Below are 25404 nucleotides of genomic sequence, written 5' to 3'. Positions count from 1 at the left end.
CCAGGTGGTGAAAACAAGCGCTAGCAAGTAGAGTAGCGATGGAAGGGCGAGGACTGGTCCCAGGGATAACACAGCAAGAAAGGAAGGGAAGTCACTGGAGAAAAAAACACATGCAGGCGAGGAAACAAGACAAGACATTCTGGCAGGGAATGGTTAGATGAGGAAGGTATATATGGGGAGAGTGACATGTGATCCGGGTGAGACTAATTAGTGGTGGTAGCAGGTGGAACCAATCATTTTTTTTGCATCTGAAATGTGAGATCTTAGCCATCCGCTGATGCCGTGGACATATAGTTGTTTGCTCTCCTTAACCCATGTAGCGAGCAGGTGAAAGTCAGTGTCCAATGCTAGCAGGCGTCTTGGTGATGCAATACATGGTTCTCCAATCAGAGCGCAGAATGCACATCCCAAAGAGTATTACATGACAATATATTAGCTTGCTTCGACCAGACACGCTAGCAGGAATTTGTAAGATGCAATAAAATGTTATAAATGAGATCAAATCAGCAAAACATTGCCCTTCATGAACCTTCATTGTCCGTAATTGCACAGATTGGAATACCTTTACTGGATACATTTATTTGACTTCACAAAAGTATTTGCTGAACCAGAAGTGATATCACAGCCCCAGAGGTCAACTAATACAGAAGCATCTGTAAGCAAGAAGACACACCAGTCCTAGAGAGATGAGAAGCTGGATTACCTTTTGTGTCTGGATCCAGTTGAAGAGTAAGTAACCTAATTGTTATATACAATAAATAACAAAGTAAAACATTATTCATGTTCAAGGGCCTGTGCCCATGTTGTATGTTGTGAGAACATGAAACTATGAGTGATTTAATGTGAATTTAAGGTAATTTTATGAGTGCAAATATTTTGTTTACACATTTATGTTTGTTAATTAGTTGTTATTCATTGAGGTGAATGTAAAAAATTGTACAACCTTAAAGGTGCAGTACAGAAAAACAAAAACGTATTTAGAAACATTTTTGTCATATTTGAATGGCTGGCATAAGAACAATTAGATTTATGTACAGCTACAGCCAAATGAGATGTATATGAATATAGCCATGGACTAATATTTTATGACACTGTCCATACACAGGTCAGTTTTTTTTTTTTGTATTTTGGGTTACTCCAGCACATGTGAACCAGAGTTTGATGGTGAGCCAACCCCATTCTTGAACGAGCTCAGTCTGCTACTGCATTGTATGGTGTGATAGGTCCACTACAACAAACACTCTCTCTCATCCACTTTATGCAACCAGTAAGGCAGTAAGGTGACCAGATTTGATGTCTCTAATGATAAATGGGGACGTCTCTGATTTTGTTGAGCACAGAATCTCTGCCTGGGGGTTGGTTTGTTTTGTTTGAACTGCAACATCGACGGAGGGCGGGAAAGGTGCATTCCGCAAAACTCTACTATGTCGGGACAGCGGGGACAGTTTCTGCCAGGGACATGTCATCCAAAATGGGGTCTGTCCCGGAAATCAGGGACATTCACCCTACCGGAGGGGCGGAGTGATATTACACACGAATATGTAATCAGGTCCATCTTATATGTGACAAAGACACACATAGACACGTAAATTCATGGTGCGCCTTATAATTCGGTGTGCCTTATAGTCCGAAAAATACGATAGGTGATTGATTCAGCTGGAAAGCTGTACCACAGTCAAACTGAAATTGTCTAAAAACAGTGAATACTCTGAGTAACCTTGATTGTAACTACTTCAGTTGTCAGGTGCACCCAATAGGTAAGAAATATTTATTTTAATTGAGAGTCTAGTAAACTGTTGACATTGAGGACTCTGTTGGTAGCAACCCGCTGTATTGCAGACCTTGCTATTGTTTTGTTCAACACATTCATTTTCAAAAAATTTTGTTTGCACATTTAACCGTTGTCTGAGTCTCATTCACTCTAGATCTCCTGTGGAAGCTGAACCTGCTGGCCCAAACATCTTGCTTATTCATTTAGCTCCAATCTTATGCTTTTTTCTCATCCTGCAAAGTTATAAGTGTTACAACTGACCTTAACTCCATAGAATCGGCACCAGACCTAACTATGCAGAAGAGCTGTTGGCCACTATCAGTTTAGTGATATAAATAAACTATCACACTCTCATAACACCTGGGCAGTGCTACAGACTGGTCGACTCAATGTCACATGTTATTGCTGCAGTAATCCAGGCACAATGAGTCCCAACTAAGTATTGAGGGCTGTACATGCTCATAGTTTTCAGTTGGCCAACATTTCTGTAAATCCAATAGAGCATAGAGGTATTTCAGGAAATGGTCATTTTAAGGCCTTTCTTGTAGACCACTTTGAGAAATGGAGAATGTAAGACGGAAGCCAAATGGAGATGACAGCTAACTGGTTCCACTTCCTCAGCTACCCTCGACACACACACACCCACTGCATGCTTTTTTTTCCACTTCCATAATTTTGTTTTGGAAAAACACAGGTTCATATTTCATCTCTGTTAGAGCTCTAAAACGTGAATGCCTGTTCTGCTCTGCCCCTCTACTACTTAAAGACCTTTGTTTGGCCGAATGCAGATTTTGGCAGACAGGCATGTGCTGATGTGTGTGTGCTTTTGTGGATGGGTGAGTTGATGGTTCAGCTTTTGAAGTAATGTTACAAAAGGCAATATTGTTTTTTGTAAACAAAACAATGTATTTATAGCAATTGTTGCTTGTGACACGCTAACATTCAAATACCCAAATAAACATATTATCAATTTATCAATTATTTTCCAATTCTACGTTTCTGACTCTTGAACTCTCCTATGATCAGTGGAACAACTGAGATTCTGACTGACCAAACATGACATTACATTTTAGCTTGCTACAGGTAAAATCTAAATAATATGTGTATCTGCTCACTTATAATCTTGTACTATATTTACTTTATATATACTTTATATTTTCATGGGTGAGAAAGCTGCCTCACAATGTAGTAGACAAAAGTCTAACTTTATTGAGAAGTTTTGAACTACTTCAACTACTGCTGTGGATTTGGGTTATTTATTAGTTTGTTAGTTGGGCTATTTGTTAGTTATGTCAGACATTGTTTCTAGCAAGGTCAGTTGTTGGTGTCGCTAAAAAGTCCGTAAAGGCAGATTATTTGTGTTTTTGTTTGTTTTTTCAATATGAATCTGTTCCCTTAAGGATGGGTAGTCTCTAGCTTTAAGTCCCAAGTCAACATATAATGGCAGGCTTTGTGTGATTGTTGACCGAAATGCAGAAAAGAGCTAGGGAGCCAAATGTTAATGTTAGTTCTAGTTTATTTAATCCAAAAACAGAATTTACAGGCTCAGTTGGTGGAGACAATTACCAGGAACAGAATGCAAAGCTGACAAACTTTGGGGTAGTATAACGTAGGAGCCAACAAGGAGGGAGAGGAACCCAATTGGTTAAATAGTGGAGGGAACTGAGAGAAAGGCAAGCGCGAGTAATTAGCACAGTTGAATTACAAAATATTTCAAAGCGGGTCCGCTTGGATTGTATCCATGCCGAATCAGAGACATGAGCAGGAGCTGAGGCATCTGACGGACCTTCAGATACGTGTGAAGGAGATTAGGACAGAATAACTCATAATGTCGGGTGAGGCAGGACCATTGAAGACCTCTGGCAGGAACCACAGTAAGACCCCAGAATGAGTTTAAAGGCTGGAACCTTGCAGGCTGGAGCTCTCAGACCAGAACCCTGCAGGCTGAAACTCTGCTGGCTGGAACTCAGGAACCCTCAAAGGAGTTCTTAGAGATAGCGACCAGGCCACAGAAATCCACTGCAGAGCTCCAACAATGAGCCGATCAGGAACCCAATAAAAGACTTGGAGCACTGGCGCATGTCTGTCGGGACACCTTCCTCTGAGAACACAGGAATGTGAGCTGAAAATGCTTGAACCCCCTCATCAATGAACTCTTGAACCTGAAGATGAGGAAGGTCAGTCAGCACACACAAGAAGGTGAGAAACATACCCATAAGCACCTCAGAGAACTCAGGAAAGTGAGGCGGTTCAGCTTGGACCACTCATCAAAGAACCTCAGAGAATGGAACATGAGACTGGAGTGGGGTTCTGTGCTTGGCCAGAAGGGTATATTGTAAAGATGAAGAAGATGAAATCCATGGTATATATAGGGAGGATGCTAATGACTGAGCCAGGAATGTAGATGAAGAAAATCATGAAGGTAATGATGACTGAACTTGGAATGTAACTGAAGATGATGAAAATTCTAAAGGTGACAATGACTGATTCAGGTGTGTAGATGATGATGGGGAAGCTGACAACTGAGCCAGGAGAGTAAATGAGGATGGTAGGATCTGCAGAGGCTCTGATGCCCACTGGCAACTCCAGACAGGATACATATGAGTGGCTATGGGAAACTCCTCAGTGGCTCATCACATGGATCTCAAAGATACTGCTGGAGCTGTGGGCACCCCCTGCAAATGGTGATGCAGATGGGAAGGAAATACTGGTCCTAGCTCAGGTCACCACGACACCAGCCGGAACCTCGGCAGCATGAGCAGAGATTCTGGACTTAGCCACAGAGACAGGAGATTGAGGGTAGGGCTGTAATGCCATCTTATGACGTGACAGACTCCAACTCCCAGCGTGCAACATGGTCAAAATGGCCACTGACTCCCAGCATGCAACACGGTCAATGCGACCACCGGCTCTAGCAACATTATCTCATTGCTATGAGAGGATATAAAAGCGCTCTGCGCACTCAACTCATCCTTCTTCACTGGCAATATGCCAACTGGGAAGACATACAGCTGTTCATCCCGTTGGGACTTCCCCACGTGGCACGTTTCGAGTCCTCACTGGTCCGAGTTGCCAAACCAACTTCTCCTTGTTCCTATGCAGGAGGTAGACTTTAAAAGTACTTTGAATTGATTTTTGATCCCACTGGAAGCCGCTACCTTCCAGCGATCGACAAGCTCCGCTTTTGTTTTGGTCAAACAAAGCGTCGGACAGAGCCCAGAGACCGAGTAGTTTTTTTTTCCTTTGCTTCTGCGTTGCCCCTCCCTGACGGACCCACCGCTGACCCAGCTGCTGGAGCCACAGATCCACAGATCCGAAACCAGGATCTCTCCACTGAGACAACACAAGTAAACGGGACTTCCCCGCAGAACCTATTAGGAATTAGTTTAATGCTTAATTACTCCGAGACGGAGTTTGTTTGACTGTGGTGAATATTCTTGATATTGCGCATGTAATAAGTGATTCTGCTGTGTTTGGTTGGTTACACCTTGGCTCCGCCGAGAGCCGATTTTCTCTTTTCTTCCTATCTTCATCTTAATCTCTTTGTCTACATTTTCAGTTTCACGCTCTTTCTTTGAAGTCCTAAGGGAGAAAGACCGCCTCTTGGTCAAAGCCCGCCCCACACTAGAGTGTGCGCTGAACACGTCACTAAGACCTCTTCCTCACACATCATCAAGGTCATAGGTTATATGTCGTCATAGTTGCCATCTTGGGAAGGTACAAAGTAGCTAAGCGGTTAGCTAGCTTCAGGTCTGTTTTCTCAAAATAATTTTGTCTTTTAATGCTGCTGTGTTAAAGTGCTGACTTCTTGAATGTGAGTTTAAACAACTGTGAGTTGAACTAAGAATTGTTACCTCTCGTTTAATCCATTTTGACTTGTTTTACTTTCATTTATTTTCTTTTGTATGTTCCTTGAGTAGTGAGTAGTTTCCTAGTATTCATTAGACATAATAATTACTGTAACCGGGAATTATTTTGGTCTAATAAACAATAACATGTGTAATAGTAACCGTTTGTGTTTATTTTGAACCAGAAGTTGGATGGTCTCTAAGAGTAAAGAATTACCTCTTTTTGAGTTAAGAACTGAATCAACTGGGACACGTTCATTGGTTGGTGATTAAGAAGCAAGGGTTAAAACTCCAATTGCAGTTATAATTTGTGTTATCAGCGTTTGCTGGATAAGTATGATCGGTCAACAACTGATCAGATCACACTTTCCCAGCATAAATAAGTTCATAACAGCTAATTAATAAATGCATTGTTAGTGTTAGTCATTACAGGCTTGTAGCCCTTGGATTACATTACATTTGGATTACATTTGTTATAGCTACCATTTGAGTTTGAATGATCTATTATTAAAATTATAATGGCAAATTATATTTAGTAATAATACTCATAATCAAACATGTTTCTGGCATAACAGGGCTGAGCTGGTGAAGTGATTAGCCTACATTCAGCAAAGCCATCCAGACTATAGGCATACATCATCAAGGGGAAATTGAAAGGCTTGCTTCTGCTTCTGCCACAGACTGTACCATGGTGGTAAGATCGCAAGCCTACTTCAAGGAGTCCTTAATTTCTTCCAGCAGCAGTGAAGAAGGTAGAATCTCTGTTTTATATATAGATATATATAGATTCCTAGCCTCCTCCAGCTATTACAGGAGCCATAAGAAAGTATCTTCTGCTTTCCTGTAAAACTTGTCTGCCCGGTCCTGAGCTCAGTCATTTCAGACTGTCAGATTTAGTGTGGTTGCTGCAGGACCTAATTGCAGACAAGAGCTATGGAGATGTGTACTAGAGTGAATGCTAATGGATTTAATCCAAAAACAGAACTTAAAGGCTGAGTTGGTGGAGACAATGACCAGGAACAGAATACGAAGTTGACAAGACTCCTGGGGGCGCATAATAGAGGACCTCACAACGAGGGAGAGAAAACCAGGTTAAATAGTGGAGAAACCTGGGGGAAAGGCAGGTGAGAGTAATTAGCACAGGTTAATGACAAAATGGCAATGAGAAGGAGAGAGAGAGAGAGAGAGAGAGAGAGTGCAATGAAATGACAGAGACAGGAGGGAAACCGAACCTAACAATGATACAAAGTCATAATGAATAAAGAGACTGACAAAATAAACTCATTAACTAAACTTCAGACAGGCAGGCAGGGTAATAAGAATTTAACCGAAACAAGAGTAACTAACTAAATCCATAATGAACAGAACTCATAGACTAACAAATAATACAAAAAGATGGAAGACTGACAGACTGCACAATCCCCAGGAATTAAAAAAAGGAAAATAATCAAACACCTTGGGATTGTGACAAGTAAAGTTTCCTTTGAAACTACACTGTATTAAGGGGTCTTACACAGACAAAAATGATTAAAAAAAAAAGAACTAGTAAAAAATACATATAAGAAAGAAAACAAAACACATTGGTAGATCATAACAGAACCCACTCCTTCGTGAAGGATACCAGATGCCTTCAAAGACCATGAAAACCAGAAAGAAAAATACACCCAAGCCGGGTGGAAGGAAACTCAGAAGGAGGGCAAGAAGCCAAAAAAAAAATTCAAAAGGGCAACTGAGAGTTTGGTCATCCCAAAGAGTTACAGCGTTCAGGAGGGCAATTGTTAGGTTGTCCCGAGGAGGCATATTGTTCCAGAGGGCATTCTGAAAGTTTTCTTTGCTAAGAAAACCTTGAGCTTGACGGCGCAGAAGGAAGCTTTGAAGCAGGAGGAATATTTGAGGTCCGCGTCAAAGGATGTCAGGAGACCAGAAGCGCGGAATGTTTGGAAACTGGTTGCACAAGCACCTTGGAAGGCAGAGGCAAAACCATAGAGGCAGTCAGCAAAACTGAGAAAACCCACAAAAGGACCTGGTCTGAAGACAACCTACTAGAAGATGTGGAGGAACCCGAGGCTGGACTCTGGAGCTGGATCCTTGGCTCCTTTCATACCCCAAATGTTTTATCTTCCATATCAGTCATGGATGCTTCTGCTTATATGTATTTGTCTTCAAGCAAATCAAGAGAACCCAGGACTCCCTTCTTCTCCCGCTGTTCTTGCCTGCTTGTTTATCGCTAGCCGTCAGCTGAAGAGACAACTGAAGGGACTGAACCACAATACGGGTGCAAGCATAGGTGTCAAGTTAGTAAGTACTTAGTTATGTATGTCATGATTTATATGAACCCGAACACAACCGCACACAAACAGAGCTAGTTTAGAGAGCTTGTTGAAGGTGGTGGATAGTGGAGGATGAATAAACCAACACTCTGTCCAGGGCTGGAGCAGGAGGCTGTTAATGGCTGGAGCTAGCAAGCAGGATGGAGCCGGAGCACGGAGGTAGCGAGACCAGCAGCACGGCAGAGTGGAGACTTGGAGCCAGAACCACAGCAGGATTAGCAGCATGACTGAGTGAATACTTGTAGGACCGAGTGAGAGCTGGACTAGAACCACAGCATGCAGGCAGAGATGAAGGGAACTCCGGCTGGACAAGAACAGGTGAGGTGAGCAGTAGTGAGCAGAAACCAACAGAACGAACCGACAGGGAAGAGCTAACTGAAGGGAGCTTAAATAGGGAGGATAACAGGTGTGCAGAGTACTGGCCTGATTAGTGGCTGACAGGTGTAGATGATTACTGAGGTCTGGAAACGAAGCTTGTATGTAAGGTGGAGACTGCCAAGAATGTCCATGGTGCAGCAGGCAAAGCTGCACCATGACAATGTAGAAATTTTGGTTATTTGTACTTTGGTGGAGTAATTATTTTTTAAGCCTACTTTTTCCATGCAATTATCTGTACTTTGTTTACATTGTGAAAATAGTGTAATTATTTTTTTCTTTTTTTATTTCAGCTTGGTTTTGTTCTAGCTTGTCAAAAACCAACAAAAACTCAAAGCCCCACTAAGTAAAAGGAGGTGCATGTACACAAATCTCTCTCCTTCCATCTCTCTCTCACCTCTTCCTTTTCCCCCTTCCACTTCTAAATAAACAAGTGCTAAAATAGATGCTAAAATAGATTCACCCACACTGCATTGTGCCGGGCTCACTGTAAGCCGTTTCTATCCATCCACACACACATCTCTTTCTTGCTGCTGTGATAGTGACAGTGCGTTGTAGCTCTGGGGTGTGGGGGGCATGCAGAGGGGAGTGAGTTTACGACAGTGTGATTTGCAAAATATCCTATAGAGGGAGCACCACTCAAAACATTGCATTTTTAGGATTACTTGTTATTTTCTTTTTCTTTTAAATTTTTAGTTATCGTTTCGATTAATCATTCATTTTGACAACACTGTCTGCTGTATACAAATAACCATACAAGGGTTATTGGTATAAGAGTGTCACACTTCTCACAGACATGAAATAATCTAAATCATTCTCTGTCTCTACAAAATGAATCGACCAATAATCTAACAGTACCAGGCTTGTTACAGCATTGTCTACTAACATTAAAGATTGTTTCTAGGTCCTATCACTCCCATCAGGAACGCACTGACCACAGTTCTTCATTAAAAGAGGATTTATTAATTACTGTCAAACTTTATTCATCACTGGCTGAACTGCTGACACAAAATGTAAAACTAAACAGGTTACCATCATACATGTACAAAAATATACAACAATGTATAAGAAAAATAAAGCACCTCACTGGCTGCACCCCTGAGTGAATTAGTCCACTTTGCTGTAGGAAACTTTTTGGTCTTTCACACATCAAAGGATGGATGAAAAAAAAATACAACAACAATAACCTAAAAGCAAATAACAAATCACTAAACAGAATCCAGACAGAAGACCTGAAAATTCGGCCAGACACTGAGTTGCGTTTAAAATGTTTATTCAAGCAGGCAACTTTTGCAGGAGCAAACTGGAACAACCTGGCAGTGATGAAAGCTGGAATATCTCACTCTAAAGGAGTCAGGCAGAATGTCAGAGATGAGTTCATAATGCAGGAGACAGGCGAGGGTCATGCACAAGTAGTCAAAGTTGGGCAAACAAATCCAAAATGCTAGGCAGGGCTTGTGAGTCATGGAATCGAATCAAGGTTGATGTCCAGAAGCTTGGTAGAAGTCCGATAAGGCAAGGGAGGTGTGGAAAAGACTAGAAGTTTTCCTACCTGTGCATTAAAGCTGCTTTGCACCATTATTGGCTAGCGCACAATCACAGCGCTTTACCAGGTAAATCAATAGGAACTGTTGTACACAGCTGCGATCAACAACAATTATTTCGGATTTCGAGAGGACTTCACCATTGAAATTCGACAGCTCGACAGCCGATCCCGCAACCTGACGTAGCAAACCGGGAGGTGGCAGTACTGTTCTTCTCCAAGATGGCTGCCCCCATTAAAGGACCTTCAAATGAAAATTACTCTTAATTAAAAAAGCTTATCATTTATTGAACAGTATGTAATAATTTTATATTTAACCTACTTTCAGCAGTTTGAATTCTGAGTTTGACCAGACTTCTCCTTTAAGTTGTTTAAGGATGTGGTCAGTCACCATTGTTTTGGGAATGTTATAGCTAATACAACCAAGTTCAACATGAAAAAAAAAACTGAAAAAGAATACACCTTTATGAGGTTTCAGGAAGCTGCTATGTAACCATTTTTGAAAGAACACCACTAGTTGGTAATAAACAATTAAGTCAGAACATTATGCTAAACTGAGAGTGTTCTAAAGTAAAACAAATGGCAAAAGAATTCCCAAGAAAATTGGTTGTTTAGTCTAAAAAATAACGAAAGCCTACAAACCTGCACAACATAAAGTAGCGTTACATTTTTCAGCTTTTTATAAATGATCAAAAACTGGGTTTACGTTCAGTTTGGTCAAGTCACGGGCTAACATTTTAGTGAGGCTCTCACTCACACATAATAGATTACCAAGGGAGGAGTCATAAACACAAAGTCATAAGCTGTCTGCTTAAACATTGCTTCCTCAGAAGCCATAGTGAGTGAAATAAGAAGGATTGTAGAGTCATTTGTAGGTTTGTTGCATATCTAAGTACCTGAATAAGGTTGTGGCCTCTGTTCATCCTGAGATGTGGCCAGCAGCTAGACTGAAAGTGATACTCCAACTCATGTTTGCTCAACTGTTGTATCCTAAGCCCTGCACCTACATAGGCTGCTGACATGATCCACCTTAAAACTGACAAATTACTTTCGGAGGAGGCCAAGAAACAGGCATTGAGGTTTGAGTGTAATTCATCTAGAAAGAGTTTTCTTTTCAGAGACTGCCTGAAGAAAAACAATCCTTGTTATTTTAATTCAGTGACAGAAGTCAACAGTTTATGAAACATATTGGGTAAATTATGCTGTTTAGAAAGAATAAATCTTAAATAAATCTTTGTGTGTTTTAATTTTCAAAACAAAATCCTTTTTAATTCATCAGGCAAAAGAAAAAAAAATTGTTATGCGGTGTGAGTACAAACACATGCATGCACACACACACACACACACACACACACACACACACACACAGACGTATAGCTATCATTATGAGGAGTAAAACTTGACAGTAGACCAATGTTGTGTGGACAATTGGCATTATGAAGACATTTTGCAAGGTCCACACAATGCAAATTGGGCTAATGCTTAGGCTTAGCCCAATTTGCATTGGGCTTATTTAATTAACCTAAACTCTAAACACACTAAGGTGTGTTTAGAGTTTAGGTTAAATGGGTTAGGTTCAGGGTTTGGATATAGTAAGGAATATAAAATAAATGGAAGTCAATGTAATGTCCCCACAACGATATATATATATATATATATATATATATATATATATATATATATATATATATATATATATATATATATATATATATACATACCAAACCCCCCCCCCCCCCACACACACACACACACACACACACACACACACACAACAGTCACACACTCAAACTCACATACAAACAGAGAACGGTATGATGATTGTACTTTTTGAAAAACAATTGCTGGAAGAAACAGTTGTTATTATCTATCAGGAGATTCTTGAATTTTTTCTCATATGGAGCCACTTCATAAGAAATTTGTAAGACCCAGGAAATGGGATTTGGAAGGTTAAAGGGGGATAATAATGAGCTACAGTTACACACTAGATCAGTAATAAAAATGAAATTAAAAAAACACTGGAATCTAAAGTTAAGTTCTAAAGCAACAGAAAGACAACGTTGCACCATAAACTTGGAAGGAACTACAGAAGATTTTTGGGCTTTGAAAACTTGTATAGGCGCTTTTGTCATGATTTTAATCCTGCCATGTTTTTGCTACTCTCTCCATCCACTGCTAATTGATGATTATTCTCACCTGGGCTGTTCCCTATTTAAACACCTGCTTCTCACCTGCTCTGTGCGAGATCGTCTGCCTTTCCACAGCATTCAAGCCTTGTCTCATAAACCAAGTTTACACCGTTCTTCGACCCTGCCTGTCCCTGACCACTGCTTTTGCCTACACCTGTTCCTGGAGTGAGTAGAGCTTATTTCCCTGTATGTTGCTGAACTTTTGCCTAACTCTGACCCTGATTAAGCCCTACGGATTCTGGAAACTTCTTGCCTCAGTGATCTTCTGTGTATGACCCTGGACTGTTTATGGACATCAAGCCTGTTGGGTTTTGGACGCTCGTACCCTGCAATTTGCAAACCTCCCCAAGACCTCAAGACCCACTCTCTCAATTGGACCCTGCCCTGTTGGAGCTGGACTTCTAACACCTGAACCATCAGAGTCTCCCGACTTAAACTGGATAACTTCCACACCCACTCCTTGTCTTTTTGCTAAGAATAAATATTTTACTCAATCGTTGTTTTGGCTGTGTGTTGGGTTCTGCTCCTTACTAAAAATGTGTAAGCTTTACCAGGAATTTTAGCGCTGTTGCTTCTCCTCTTCACAATTTGACTTCCTCCAAGTCCACCTTTTGTTGGAATAACAAGTCAGACCAAATCATGCCAGGTCTGCTCACAAGCTAAGGTTGGATGTAAGCCACCTGCTGGTTTTCTCCTACCTTTGTCTGTCCCTAGACGTCCCTGGTCCCATATATCTATGGACTCCATTAACGGACTCCCTCCTTCTGATGGCAATACCGTTATTCTGACAGTGGTGGTTCTCAAAGATGACCCACCTGGTTCCTCTTAAAAAAGTACCTTGAACTAAGAAAATGGGGTCTATTCTGCCAACAGAGTTCTTTCATCTCTATGGGCTCCTATTGGACATAGTTGCGGACAAAGGTCCCCAATTTACCTCTCAGTTCTGGAGAGAGTTTAGTACCCAACTGGACATTCATTTGAGTTTATCTTCTGGTTTTCACCCACAATATGATAGGCAAACTGAATGTATCTGTAACGCTCTGGACGGGCGGACCCAGAAGACAACACGACAGGTCAGTGGCGTTGGAATCAGATTTATTACTTCGTGCAGGAAAAACGGCTCAGGGGTGGTAGCAGGCAGCGTCTAGCTGGAAGCTCCTTACAGAATCCGAGTGGGGAGGGAAGAGTCGACTGAGCCGAGAGGGGAGGATCAGAGCAGACTGACGCCGCACGGGTCTTGCAGAATCCAAATCCAAGAAACGGTCCGAAGGTTAGAATCCAGTGGGCAGTCCAGTAGGGCAATCCAAGATCAGAGTCCAGTCCGGGTCTGGTAACAGGCAGAGCTCAGAGGTTAGGGGATTGATCAGGCTCGGTACTCACAGGCGGATCAAAGTTCTGGTACACGGGAGTCAGTCCGAAGGTGGGGAGAAGGTAAATCTGGAGACAGGTCGGGTCTTCAGAGGTTCAGGTGGAGGCAGGACGGGGTCAGGCAGGCTCATGAAACAGGAAACAGAAAAAGGTCATACACAGGCAGGTTAGTCGAAAAATGCTGGAATGCTCTCACCACTATGGCTCAAGATATTCTGGCACTGGCTCTGGGTCTCAGGGCTGCTTAAGTAGAGGCAGAAACAGGAGGGGCAGCTGAGAAGATTAGCAGGAACAGGTGTGTCAATTAACTGGTCCTCAGGAGTGGTATCATTACAGAGCCCCTTCCCTAAGGGCGGATTCCAGACGCCCCTCTGGGTTGATCGGGATATGTCCTGTGGAACTCCTTAATTAGGGACTTGTCTAGCACGAAGCGAGAAGGAATCCAGGAGCGCTCCTCAGGCCCATACCCCTCCCAGTCTACGAGGTACTGGACGCCTCTGCCTCGTCTCCTTGACTTCAGGATGCGGTGCACAGTATAGACAGGATCGTTGTCGATTAGTCGGGTGGGTGGCGGGGGTTTGGGGGAGGGCAAGAACTTGGAGGATCTGACCGGTTTTACTCGAGAGACATGAAAGGTGGGGTGTATCCTCATGACGCGGGGAAGTTGTAAACGGACCGCCACCGGGTTGATAACCTTGGTGATTGGGAACGGACCGATGAACCGTTGAGCCAACTTCCTGCTCTCCACCCTCAATGGAAGGTCCTTAGTTGAGAGCCAGACCCTCTGCCCCACCTGGTAGTGGGGAGCTGGAACCCGTCGCCGATCAGCGGCCCGAGCCTGAACTTGGGACATGCGCTGAATGACCCTTCTGGCCCTCCTCCAGGCACGTTGGCATCTCAAAGCTGACAACCGGGCGGATGGTACACTGGAGTTCCTCTCTTGGATGGAGAAAACTGGAGGCTGGTAACCATAAACAATAGCAAAGGGGGAGAGTCCCGTAGAACTAGATGGAGTAGAGTTTATGGCATGCTCCACCCAAGGAAGGTTCTCAGCCCATCTGGTGGAATCGGAGTTGCACAGAATGCGGAGCTTTGTCTCAACTTCTTGATTCATCCTCTCAGTCTGCCCGTCAGTCTGAGGATGAAAACCAGAAGACAAACTGATTGAGATCCCCAACAAGGAGCAGAACTCCTTCCAATATTGGGCTATAAACTGGGGTCCTCTGTCAGACACAATATCAGAAGGTAAACCATGTAATCTAAATACTTCCCTAGCCAAGATGTTCCCCATCTCTTTGGCGGAAGGGAGCTTAGGCAGAGGGACCAGGTGGACCATTTTGGAGAATCTGTCTACGATCGTGAGAATAACGGTATAGCCGTTTGAGTTAGGGAGTCCCGTAACAAAATCCATTGATATTCTGGACCAGGGGCGAGAGGGTATAGGAAGAGGGCGTAGGAGACCGGCGGGCGGCCGTCTGGAGACCTTGGCCTGATTACACTGCGGGCAGGCCGCCACATAATCCTGAACGTCAGATGTCATGGCGGGCCACCAAAACTGGGAACGAATGATCTGAAGTGACTTGGTGATGCCTGGGTGACAAAACAGACGAGACCCGTGACAGAAATCTAGAACCCGACCTCTAAGTGACTCAGGGACGAATAGACGGTTGCTGGGGCAGGAGTCCGGAACACTCTGCTTGCTGAGGGCCTCCCTGACCTCCTTCTCCAGGTCGAGCATGGTTACAGAACATCTTACATCCACTGGAAGTATGTATTCTGTCTCATTGTCGAGGTCTGCCTTTTCTTCATCGTGAATTCTCGACAGGGCGTCAGGCTTGATGTTCTTTGAACCAGGTCTGTAAGACAAAGTGAAATCAAATCGTCCAAAAAAAAGAGCCCACCTGGCTTGTCGGGGGTTCAGTCTCTTTGCAGTCCGCAGGTACTCCAGGTTCTTGTGATCTGTCCACACCTGAAACGGGAGCTTGGACCCCTCCAGCCAATGTCTCCACTCCTCCAGAGCTAGCTTCACCGCAAGGAGTTCGCGGTTGCCCACATCGTAGTTGCGCTCTGCACTGGATAGTTTACGAGAGAAAAATGCACAGGGGTGAATACGACCGTCCTTGGCCTCCTGGCTTAGAATTGCCCCCACACCAGAGCTAGAAGCGTCCACCTCCACAATGAACTGCTTCCCAGGATCTGGGGAGATTAGCACAGGAGCAGAGGTAAACTGGTTCTTTAACCTCTTAAAAGCCTTCTCAGCTTGGACATCCCAACAAAACTTAACTTTGCTGGAGGTTAGGGCATGAAGGGGGGCAGCAACCTGACTAAAGTTTCGAATGAACCTTCGATAAAAGTTAGCAAACCCTAAAAACCGTTGGAGCTGCTTCTTATCGGTGGGGGAAGGCCATTCAGACACCGCGCTAACCTTAGCTGGGTCCATGGACACCTGACCTGGGGAGACCACAAACCCTAAGAAAGACATGGTAGGGACATGAAATTCACACTTTTCTGCTTTCACGAATAGCTGATTCTGGAGTAGCCTCAGAAGAACAGAGCGGACATGCTGCCGGTGGGTATTAATGTCGGGGGAATAAATGATAATATCGTCAAGATACACAAAAACAGACTGATCTAACATGTCCCTTAGAACGTCGTTAACCAGGTTTTGAAAAACAGCCGGCGCATTGGTTAACCCAAACGGCATCACCAGATACTCGTAATGACCGGTTGGGGTGTTAAAAGCCGTCTTCCACTCATCCCCTTCTCTTATCCGGACCAAATGATAAGCGTTCCGCAGATCTAACTTGGTAAATACCCTAGCACCCCGAATCTGGTCAAACGCTGTGTTGATAAGAGGGATGGGATAACGATTCTTAACAGTGATAGCGTTCAGACCCCTGTAGTCAATACAGGGTCTGAGGGAACCGTCCTTCTTCTTTACAAAAAAGAACCCGGCGCCTGCGGGAGAGGAGGACGGACGGATAATTCCTGCCCTGAGGGACTCGCTAATATACTTGCGCATGGCCTGTGACTCCGGAACGGACAGAGAGAAAAGCCGGCCTCTAGGAGGGGTGGAACCCGGTAGTAACTCAATACTGCAATCGAATGGGCGATGCGGAGGTAGAGTGGTGGCCCTAGCCTTATTAAATACCTCCTTAAGGTCATGGTATTCTGGAGGAACCTTAGAAAGATCTGGAAAGATCTCCTCTACCTTACTCTCAGGGGTCGGGGAAAAATGAGCTGAACGTAAACAAGACTCTGAACAGGAAGCTGCCCACCCTAGAACCTCCAACCTCTGCCAGTCGATCATTGGATTGTGTTTTCTAAGCCACGTAACCCCTAAAATGACCGGGACCTGAGGAGAGTTGATCATCATAAAGGTCAGGGTCTCTTCATGGTTTCCCCCGATAAGCAACTTGACTGGCTCCGAGATGAGATGGGAGTTATTGAGCTGATGTCCATCTAAAGCAAGAACGTTACGGGGTGAAGGTCCTGGGCGCAGCTTAATGCCCAGCCTCCTGGCGAAGCCCTCGTCCATAAATTCTGTGTCTGCACCGGAATCAATAAAAATGGAGAGGTGATGTGAGGAAGTAGAAGAAACGAGAACGGCAGGCAACATTAGATCTGGTGAGACGGAGAGCTTGGTACGGCTCAGCAGAGCTCTCCCTCCTGCCGAGCCTAACCTTTTAACGGACAGGATTTAACTCGATGCCCCACGCCACCACAGTACAAACACAGGTTTTGTCGAAATCTGCGTTCTCGCTCCTCCTTTGGCAGCTTGGCTCTGCCTAGCTGCATGGGCTCTGGTTCCTCACCACCAGTGGGAGGAGCAGATGGAACAGGGGCGAAGGGCAACGCCCTGGGTAGCTGGGAGGCAAAAGCACGACGTTCCAGCTTTCTCTCTGTTAGACGAAGGTCAATTCGGGTGGCCAACTCTTCGAGTTGTTCCAACGTTTGGGGGTAATCACGAGTAGACAACTCATCCTTTATTCTTTCATTTAGACCGCTTGCAAATGCATCCATCAGCGCATCCTCATTCCAACGGCTCTCTGATGCCAACAGGTGAAAATCTATAATGTATTGAGCCACAGACTTGTCCCCCTGCCTTATACGCATGAGCCCCCTGGTGGCCTCTCTGCAAGGTAAAACGGGACTGAAAACACGAATCAGTTCCCTGGAGAAGGCTTGAAAAGAGTAACAGATATGGGAGTCCCTCTGCCACTCGGACGTCCCCCAAAGCTTTGCCTTGCCGGCAAGCAGGGAAATAGCAAAAGCGACTCTGGACCGGTCAGAAGGGAAAGAAGATGGCTGTAACTCAAACTGTATCTCACATTGTGTGATAAACGCCCGACATTGGTCGGGGTCGCCCCTGAAAAGCTCGGGCGGAGAGAGACGCGGTTCGAGCTGCGCTGACGTCACAGCGGAAGGCGTGGCCGCAGGAGCTGACATATCCGGAAGTGGCAGAGGAGTAGCGGGCTGAGTGCGCAGGGTAGCTAGGATTTCGCTAACGCCGGCTTCCAATTGGGCAATGGACTTCTCTACGCCCGCACGCCACTGACCGTCGGATGATGGATCCATTGTTTGGCCAGAATATCATGTAACGCTCTGGACGGGCGGACCCAGAAGACAACACGACAGGTCAGTGGCGTTGGAATCAGATTTATTACTTCGTGCAGGAAAAACGGCTCAGGGGTGGTAGCAGGCAGCGTCTAGCTGGAAGCTCCTTACAGAATCCGAGTGGGGAGGGAAGAGTCGACTGAGCCGAGAGGGGAGGATCAGAGCAGACTGACGCCGCACGGGTCTTGCAGAATCCAAATCCAAGAAACGGTCCGAAGGTTAGAATCCAGTGGGCAGTCCAGTAGGGCAATCCAAGATCAGAGTCCAGTCCGGGTCTGGTAACAGGCAGAGCTCAGAGGTTAGGGGATTGATCAGGCTCGGTACTCACAGGCGGATCAAAGTTCTGGTACACGGGAGTCAGTCCGAAGGTGGGGAGAAGGTAAATCTGGAGACAGGTCGGGTCTTCAGAGGTTCAGGTGGAGGCAGGACGGGGTCAGGCAGGCTCATGAAACAGGAAACAGAAAAAGGTCATACACAGGCAGGTTAGTCGAAAAATGCTGGAATGCTCTCACCACTATGGCTCAAGATATTCTGGCACTGGCTCTGGGTCTCAGGGCTGCTTAAGTAGAGGCAGAAACAGGAGGGGCAGCTGAGAAGATTAGCAGGAACAGGTGTGTCAATTAACTGGTCCTCAGGAGTGGTATCATTACAGTATCAACCAGGAGGTTGAGACTAAACTACGTATGTTGTATTCTGCAACCCTTTGTCCTGATCCAGTAACCTGTCTTGGGTGGAATACACACATAATTCTCTTGCCTCTTGCTCTGCAGGCTTTTCACCTTTCCACATCGTTTATGATTGTGACCTACCTGTCATCTCCATTCAAGAACTTGAGACCAGTATTTCTTGTGCACATGCTGCTGCCCAGTGTATTGTCAGAATATGGTAAATTGTGTGTAAAGCTCTCCTCAGGTCTTCTAGCATCCACTCCACAGCAGCCAATCATCGCCGGTCAGCAGCTCATCACTACAGTGTGGGGGAGAAATGTACTTGAGGAACAGTGTGCCTTGTTCTCTTCCATCACATCACTCAGGATTTTTCTGAGCACCTTCAGAGATTGTGGACTCCCAGGTCATCCTGAGAAGTTACTCTCTGAGTTTTTTATTTATTTAAGTAAATAAACTTGTTAAAATCTTCCTTGGGTTGTGTATTCTTGGGTCCATTCTGTTGTGGTAATAGACATTACAAGAACTAACTTTAGATTAGACGAAAAACATTTTTTCATTACTATAAACTGTGTGCAACTATGTTATTGCCACTGTCACACCCAAATTTCCCCATTGTCGGACAGTAAAGGTATTTCTCATCTTATTTCTATCCTAAATTAGTTCATGCTTAACTTCATTCCAGTGATCATCACACATGAAAACTGTCAAGAAAATCTGTACCAGTTGGTGTTCATTATTATTCAATGAAAACCAAGGTGTGGGATGTGGGGGTTTGGGGAAATTATGTAAATCAAAGGATTTAAATAATGCCTTAGTCATCGGGGTATTATAACATGTTTTTTGCACTTGAGTCCAGTGTTAAACATTGAACACTGTGAAATAAAATTTACTGGATTCAGTGCAACAGATCTAAAACCAATACACTAACAGCAAGAGAGTGTTACACAAGTAAAGGATGCATTCTAGAATTTGATGAATACAATCTTTCAGGAAAGAGCAATAAATACTATTTGGTGGTTGTTTAAATGATAACTCTATGGCTTCTACCTTACTTACCACAACATTAGAAATAAGAAAGAATCTGGATGGTTATTGAAGGTATCTTTGATAGGTCATCTTTGGGAGCAGTTAGAACTCAGTGTACTTCCCATTACTTGTGAAAAAGTGTTGCATGTTCTTGACTGGTATGCATAGGCCTGTTCTTTATATGCATGTCATTATAACCATGTAGATTTGTTAATTAATTTAGTCACTCAAATTCTTACATAATGTCAAAGTTCAGCAAGATGCCAGAGATTCAAGCCAGAGCTTAACTCGCTTATCTCTTTATATCATGGTATTTTTCATGAAAGACCCATATTGTACGTAAATGTAGGTTACAATATTTGTGTTTTTTATAGTGATGGCTATGGTAAAATGTTGTCTAGATGGCTGGATATTGCTTTGTGTATGTGTTTTAATTCTTTGGCCATCTTAACTGATAACAAGAGGTGGCATTAAAGTAAAGCAAACCCTGGAAATTTTCTTTTTTCATTCATTATGGCAAACTTGAAATATTATTACTAGTAATTTTTTTACCAACACATATCTATATGGAGTAAAATTCAATGTTTTATCATTTCTGTGCTTTTCATGGGTGCAGCCATAATGGCATCCAAATAATGCGCTGTCACTATCAAATCTTCATGATCGTGACATACCAACTTCACCCGGCCCTAGAATATAAACATGCAACAGATCTAAAATTGCAGGAATGGCAGGTATACAGCTGCAAAAATAAACCACATTTATGCAAAGGAAAGTCTTTTTTCAAAATACCGATCAATCTAAAAATGCAAGTGCGCAAGAACAAGGAGCAGCATTACATGGCGACTGACTGACAGCTCGCAGTAAGATAGGAAGGTGTGTTTAAACTCTTCTACATGCAGTTCTTACATCACTTCTGGGCTTCCAGCTCAGTTAATACTGGCTGTGCCCAAGCATTGCTTGTAGACTGCTAATGCAAATGTTTTAGGGGGCGTCAGGAGATAATGTAGCATGTCATATATGAACGCACCAATGTGTTCTAAGAATATGGCACGTTTTACATGAAAATGGTATGTTGTATACTTTTGTTTGACTTTAATGAAGAACAAGACGTGGTTATCATTTATATGGGGCAATGCAGGATAAAATGCATTAATATTTCTTATCCACCGATCTCTTTGTGCTTCTTTGAATTACATTAATATTGTTGGATGTCATTTGTTTTGACTAATAACACATGTAGGTAAGCTAAATTTGGGTCTCATAGTTGAGTATGACGTCAAATTTACGCCAAAAGCGCGCCCCGGCTGAGAGGAAAACTTTTTCCAGGGAGTTTGAGTTTTATGTGTTTGTCATAAATTTATTATGCATGTTTCATAGTTAAATTTGTTTTATGCATGTATGTATTCAGAGTTCACATTATCACTTGGTCTCAAAAAGAGACATTTATAGTTAAACAGGTTAAATTGTTCAATAGCTAATAGTTTGAGATAATATTTAGCTGCCTTCTGCTAAAGCAACCAGTTGGCATTATTGTTTAAGGTGACCTAGTCCTACATAATCCTAAACTTCAATTTTCAGTTTTGCTATTGTTTTCCACATGTCTCTATTTTGCAGAGCATCAGAACTGAGTTGTGGTGAATTAATTTATCCTAGAAATAGAACAGCAATAGTACATTTAGTTAAACTTATTGGTACAGTCAACCATTTTTATCAATGTTACAAATGGCTAACACAAGCTCTGAACACAAGATGAACCTTTACGTAATTGCTCAATCTAGTGCTCGTTAATGGTAACTGTTCTAATTCAAAACATTTACAAATAGTATGCATTTTTTCTAGCCACTTGTCCCATCAAAGTTAAGGTTTATCTAATTTGGACCTATTATTACTACACTGTTCTGTATGCACAAAAATATAGCATGTAAAGAAAATTGTCCAGTATTAAGACGATTTATGATTTGTTCACAAACTGCTGTTTAATATTGAAACGTCATGGTACTGTCTTGCTCTAATGTTAGGATTTCCAAGAGCCAGACATTTACTTTAATGTTGCAGCCGACTACAGACCAGATACGGAAGGGGTAATTGTGGTCCTGGAGTTTGACAGTCCCCTCACTGAAGAACAGCACACAGAACTACGGTTGCTGTTGGGTCAACATTTACGGCATACAGATACTAAGGTTCTTTATCTGTCTGATTAATTTGAAGTAAAAAGATCAAGACATTATTTCAATGTTTTTGTTATTATTATGAAACATGTACATGTTTTACAAACTGTAATAAACTAGATTTCCATTGTTTCATATACAAATTTGATTTCTTAGTCCCAAAACCATATAAATCTTACAAGACACCTGTCTTTTTAAAGTTTTAACAAAAGGACTTCAAATCATGGGATTGATATGGTGGAAAACTTTTGTGGTGTTTAAACCGTTGCTTTTTTAAACCATGGTATGGCTTGATATTGATAACCATAGCTACACTTAGGTAAATTTAAATATTTGCATTTCTGCTTTTATGATTGCTCAACGAATATACTATCGTAAAAGTTCAAAAAGGTGGCTTATACGTGAAACTACTCTTTAAGAAACAAATCTAAACCCCTTTAACAATTTAATTGTTAAAAACCAGAACAGCCTAAATTCTTGGTCATGTCAGTACTTAGTGTCTGCTAAAATCAAACCCACCACAGACTGCCTGAGTTAGATTATTTTGAAAACCAGCATATGTAGTCAATTGCAACAGCACAGGCATTGACAATGGGGAAGCACAAAGTGAATGGTCCAAACCAGGAGGTACAGTCGTCATCAAAATTCACCGTTATTTAGTTGGACTCATTCTGAATCTATCAGTGGTACATGTGCCTGGCCTGAAATCCAGGGGAAGAAACCTTCCTCTGACAACCGCTTTGCTTCACAACCATTAGATGGACATTCTTGTTATTTGTTCCTGTAGGGAGAAAAAAAATCTCACAATGTCACAAAGTATACCATAAATTACTGTTGCCGGTTATTCACCATGTTTAATTAGCTAACTATTGTGTGAGCTCATGAATGTATAATGCCTAAATCTGCTTCTCAAGCAAGCATTTCCATACTAAACCAAATCCCTATTCTTTGTAAAAAAAAAAAATAAAAAAATAAATAGATGACTTTTTGGGAAAAAAAATTGTTATCTGCGGTATTTATGAGATGGTCAGCGTGCCATAGCTACCTTGGTATTTCAGGTTTTGCAAGAAGTCCTGCAAAACGTTGATTATATTAACTTCCTATCGGTGTTTTACTGATCCCTGGTCACTGCTGCAGGGTGTGGCAGCCGGACTCAAGGCTCACCTGCCGTTTATCCACCAATAAAAGATTGCTCTCAACCAACCCTCAGATGTACACCGCTCCCACATCCTATCTCAGCACTAAATAATAACGATGTTGAGTAGAATACTACATATGACATACCAGCTGGGTCAGTTGCTGATCACAGTCAATAAACTAACTGCCATGCTCGTAAAACAAAAGTACATAAATATGTCCACATTCCCAGATATTACCTTGGTTCCAGTACTGTATTTTTTGGACCATAAGGCACACCGGATTATAAGGCGCATTAAATATTCTCCCTAAGTGTGCAAAAAGGGAACTAAAAGTACATAAAATTATCTTGAAAAATAATCACGATCTGTCTGTCATTTGAGCCAGCACAATAATTTAGAACAATCAGGCTATTTCACCAGAACGTTTTTATAGGTGTCCCAAAACACTTTTTAAGGGACACCCTGCAGCCAGTTAGAATCGAGCATTTACCCAGACCATGGTAAAAGCCATTTTATGTCACTATTTGCTCAATCCCTCTGTATACCAGCCTGTTTTGTTGTTACTCTGCTGGCCAGCCTGGTCCATACCTGGTTTCAGCTCTATGGCTCTCACTGTCATACCTGTCTTTGGATTTTCTAAGGCTTTTGTTTTTTGTAAGTTCCTCTTAAATCAGTAATATTCAGCTGCATCAGGATCATTATGTTGTCCTGTCTGCTTTTGAGTCATACAACAACTCCACCAAACAAAGAGAAATGGTCTGAGTATGTAGGTATCGTTTTGTTTTTTTTGTTTTTGTTTTTTTTACCGTACCGCTTGTCTTTGCATCTTTTCCTATTTATTCCAATACAATAAGGAAGCAGCTTTCTAGAGGACATCAATTCAACAGAAAAGTCCAATCTAAAGCAAATCTCATGAAGAGCTTCCTGAAAACATGTAATAAATTCCTAAAAATGGCTTTTTCCAACTCCTGAAAATGGGTTTTGGATTTATTTGCATTTAAGATGTATGAAAAATGCACCGTGTCTTTAAACCATTTAGAAACACAACAATAGGTCTTTACACACCTATCTCTTTGTACTTATGTCAGTCTTTGAGGAGATTGTAGATGTTCTCATGGCTGTCTCTGATAAAATCAACACTTTTTTTCCTCTCTGGAGGTCACAAGTTCCCAGGGCCAAACATAATCAGAGATGTAGGTCACTTCCTGAGGAACAGATGTCATGGCCTCTCACTACTGCAATTCATCATTCACAGTTTACACATTGTTCTTTGATAAACCACACTGTAAAGAGATGAAGCATTTTAAAATCCTTAAACTCCACCTGACCGTCAATTGATAAATGCTTTGCTTTTTACCATTTTTATTGCATTGTGTTATACGCACATATAAAGAAAGAAACTTCAGCATTAGACCATGTATGTTTTAATTGGTTGATTATTATAGCTGGATATCAAACCATACAAAGACGTTATGGAAGGAACAGGCCTTTTGCACAGTTTCCATTAGCTGGTTTAGAAAGGCCTGATTCTACTCCCAGCGGGTGCTTTTCATGGCCAACTTCCACTGTGGAATCAGATCCAGTGTTATGTTTCCTTGTTGTTGAATTGATGGGGAGCCCTTTCCTCTGCCACAGTGGGACTGAAGGAATGGTGTTTACTGCACAGAGCCAACTGGCCTGTGAGATTATCAAACACACAGCACAGCCACTAAAAGCCAAACTACACTTCAGAAAGTTTGTGAAAAGCACTTGATCATAATTGTGCTGTTTTTTTTTTTTTTTTAGCTGGGCATATCTTTGCACAGTACTTCAAATAACTGACTTCAATGTTTACACTTCATACCAGAAACACACACACACACACACACACACACACACACTCCAGACCCCTCCTCACCCAATCCTCATTGGCTAAATGTGTCGTCACAGAGACAACAGCTGTTTCCAGGATGAAGAAGCTACTTTGAGGGTGCCAGCCAGTCTGAAGGCCTGCAACCGGAGATTCCCTTGGGTCTCCCATGGCCTTCAAAATACACACTGACACATGTGCACACTTTCACACACAGGCAGCACAACAGCACTAGCTCCCTCTAGAGAGGAAAAAAAAAAACACTGTTTGTCCTTTATGTTGGTCCTGTAGGAAGACACCCCTGGTCAGTCCTCAACGCAGTCTTCACTATAACTAAGTAGATGTACGATATGTTATAATGGCATTTATACCTGGTAGTGTTACTGTACACAAGAAAGTTAAAACATCTATAAAGAAGGACGGTTGCTTTTAACAAGATCAATCTGAAATTTTAATATATTTTAAAAAAAACTGTCTACAACAAAGGGATTTTGTGGTGTAGTAGCAACG

The 25404-nt window shown here is 42.5% G+C and overlaps 1 protein-coding gene across 1 annotated transcript; it reads right to left on the bottom strand.

Annotated features, from left to right (window-relative positions):
- Positions 1–13087: 13087 nt before the first annotated feature.
- LOC118565391 lies at positions 13088–18452 on the bottom strand. Its single transcript, XM_036145803.1, has 3 exons — positions 18370–18452; positions 15326–15496; positions 13088–14559 (listed from the first exon to the last, which is right to left on the bottom strand). Exon 3 carries the CDS (start codon positions 14536–14538, stop codon positions 13771–13773), a length of 768 nt encoding a protein of 255 aa, XP_036001696.1. The 5' UTR covers positions 14539–14559; positions 15326–15496; positions 18370–18452; the 3' UTR covers positions 13088–13770.
- Positions 18453–25404: the final 6952 nt, after the last annotated feature.

The sequence above is a fragment of the Fundulus heteroclitus genome, chromosome 2 (genome assembly GCF_011125445.2).
Source record: "Fundulus heteroclitus isolate FHET01 chromosome 2, MU-UCD_Fhet_4.1, whole genome shotgun sequence".
Lineage (NCBI taxonomy): Eukaryota > Metazoa > Chordata > Actinopteri > Cyprinodontiformes > Fundulidae > Fundulus > Fundulus heteroclitus.
The sequence above is the reverse complement of the archived record's forward strand: the minus strand, read 5'-3'. Positions and strand labels throughout refer to the sequence as shown.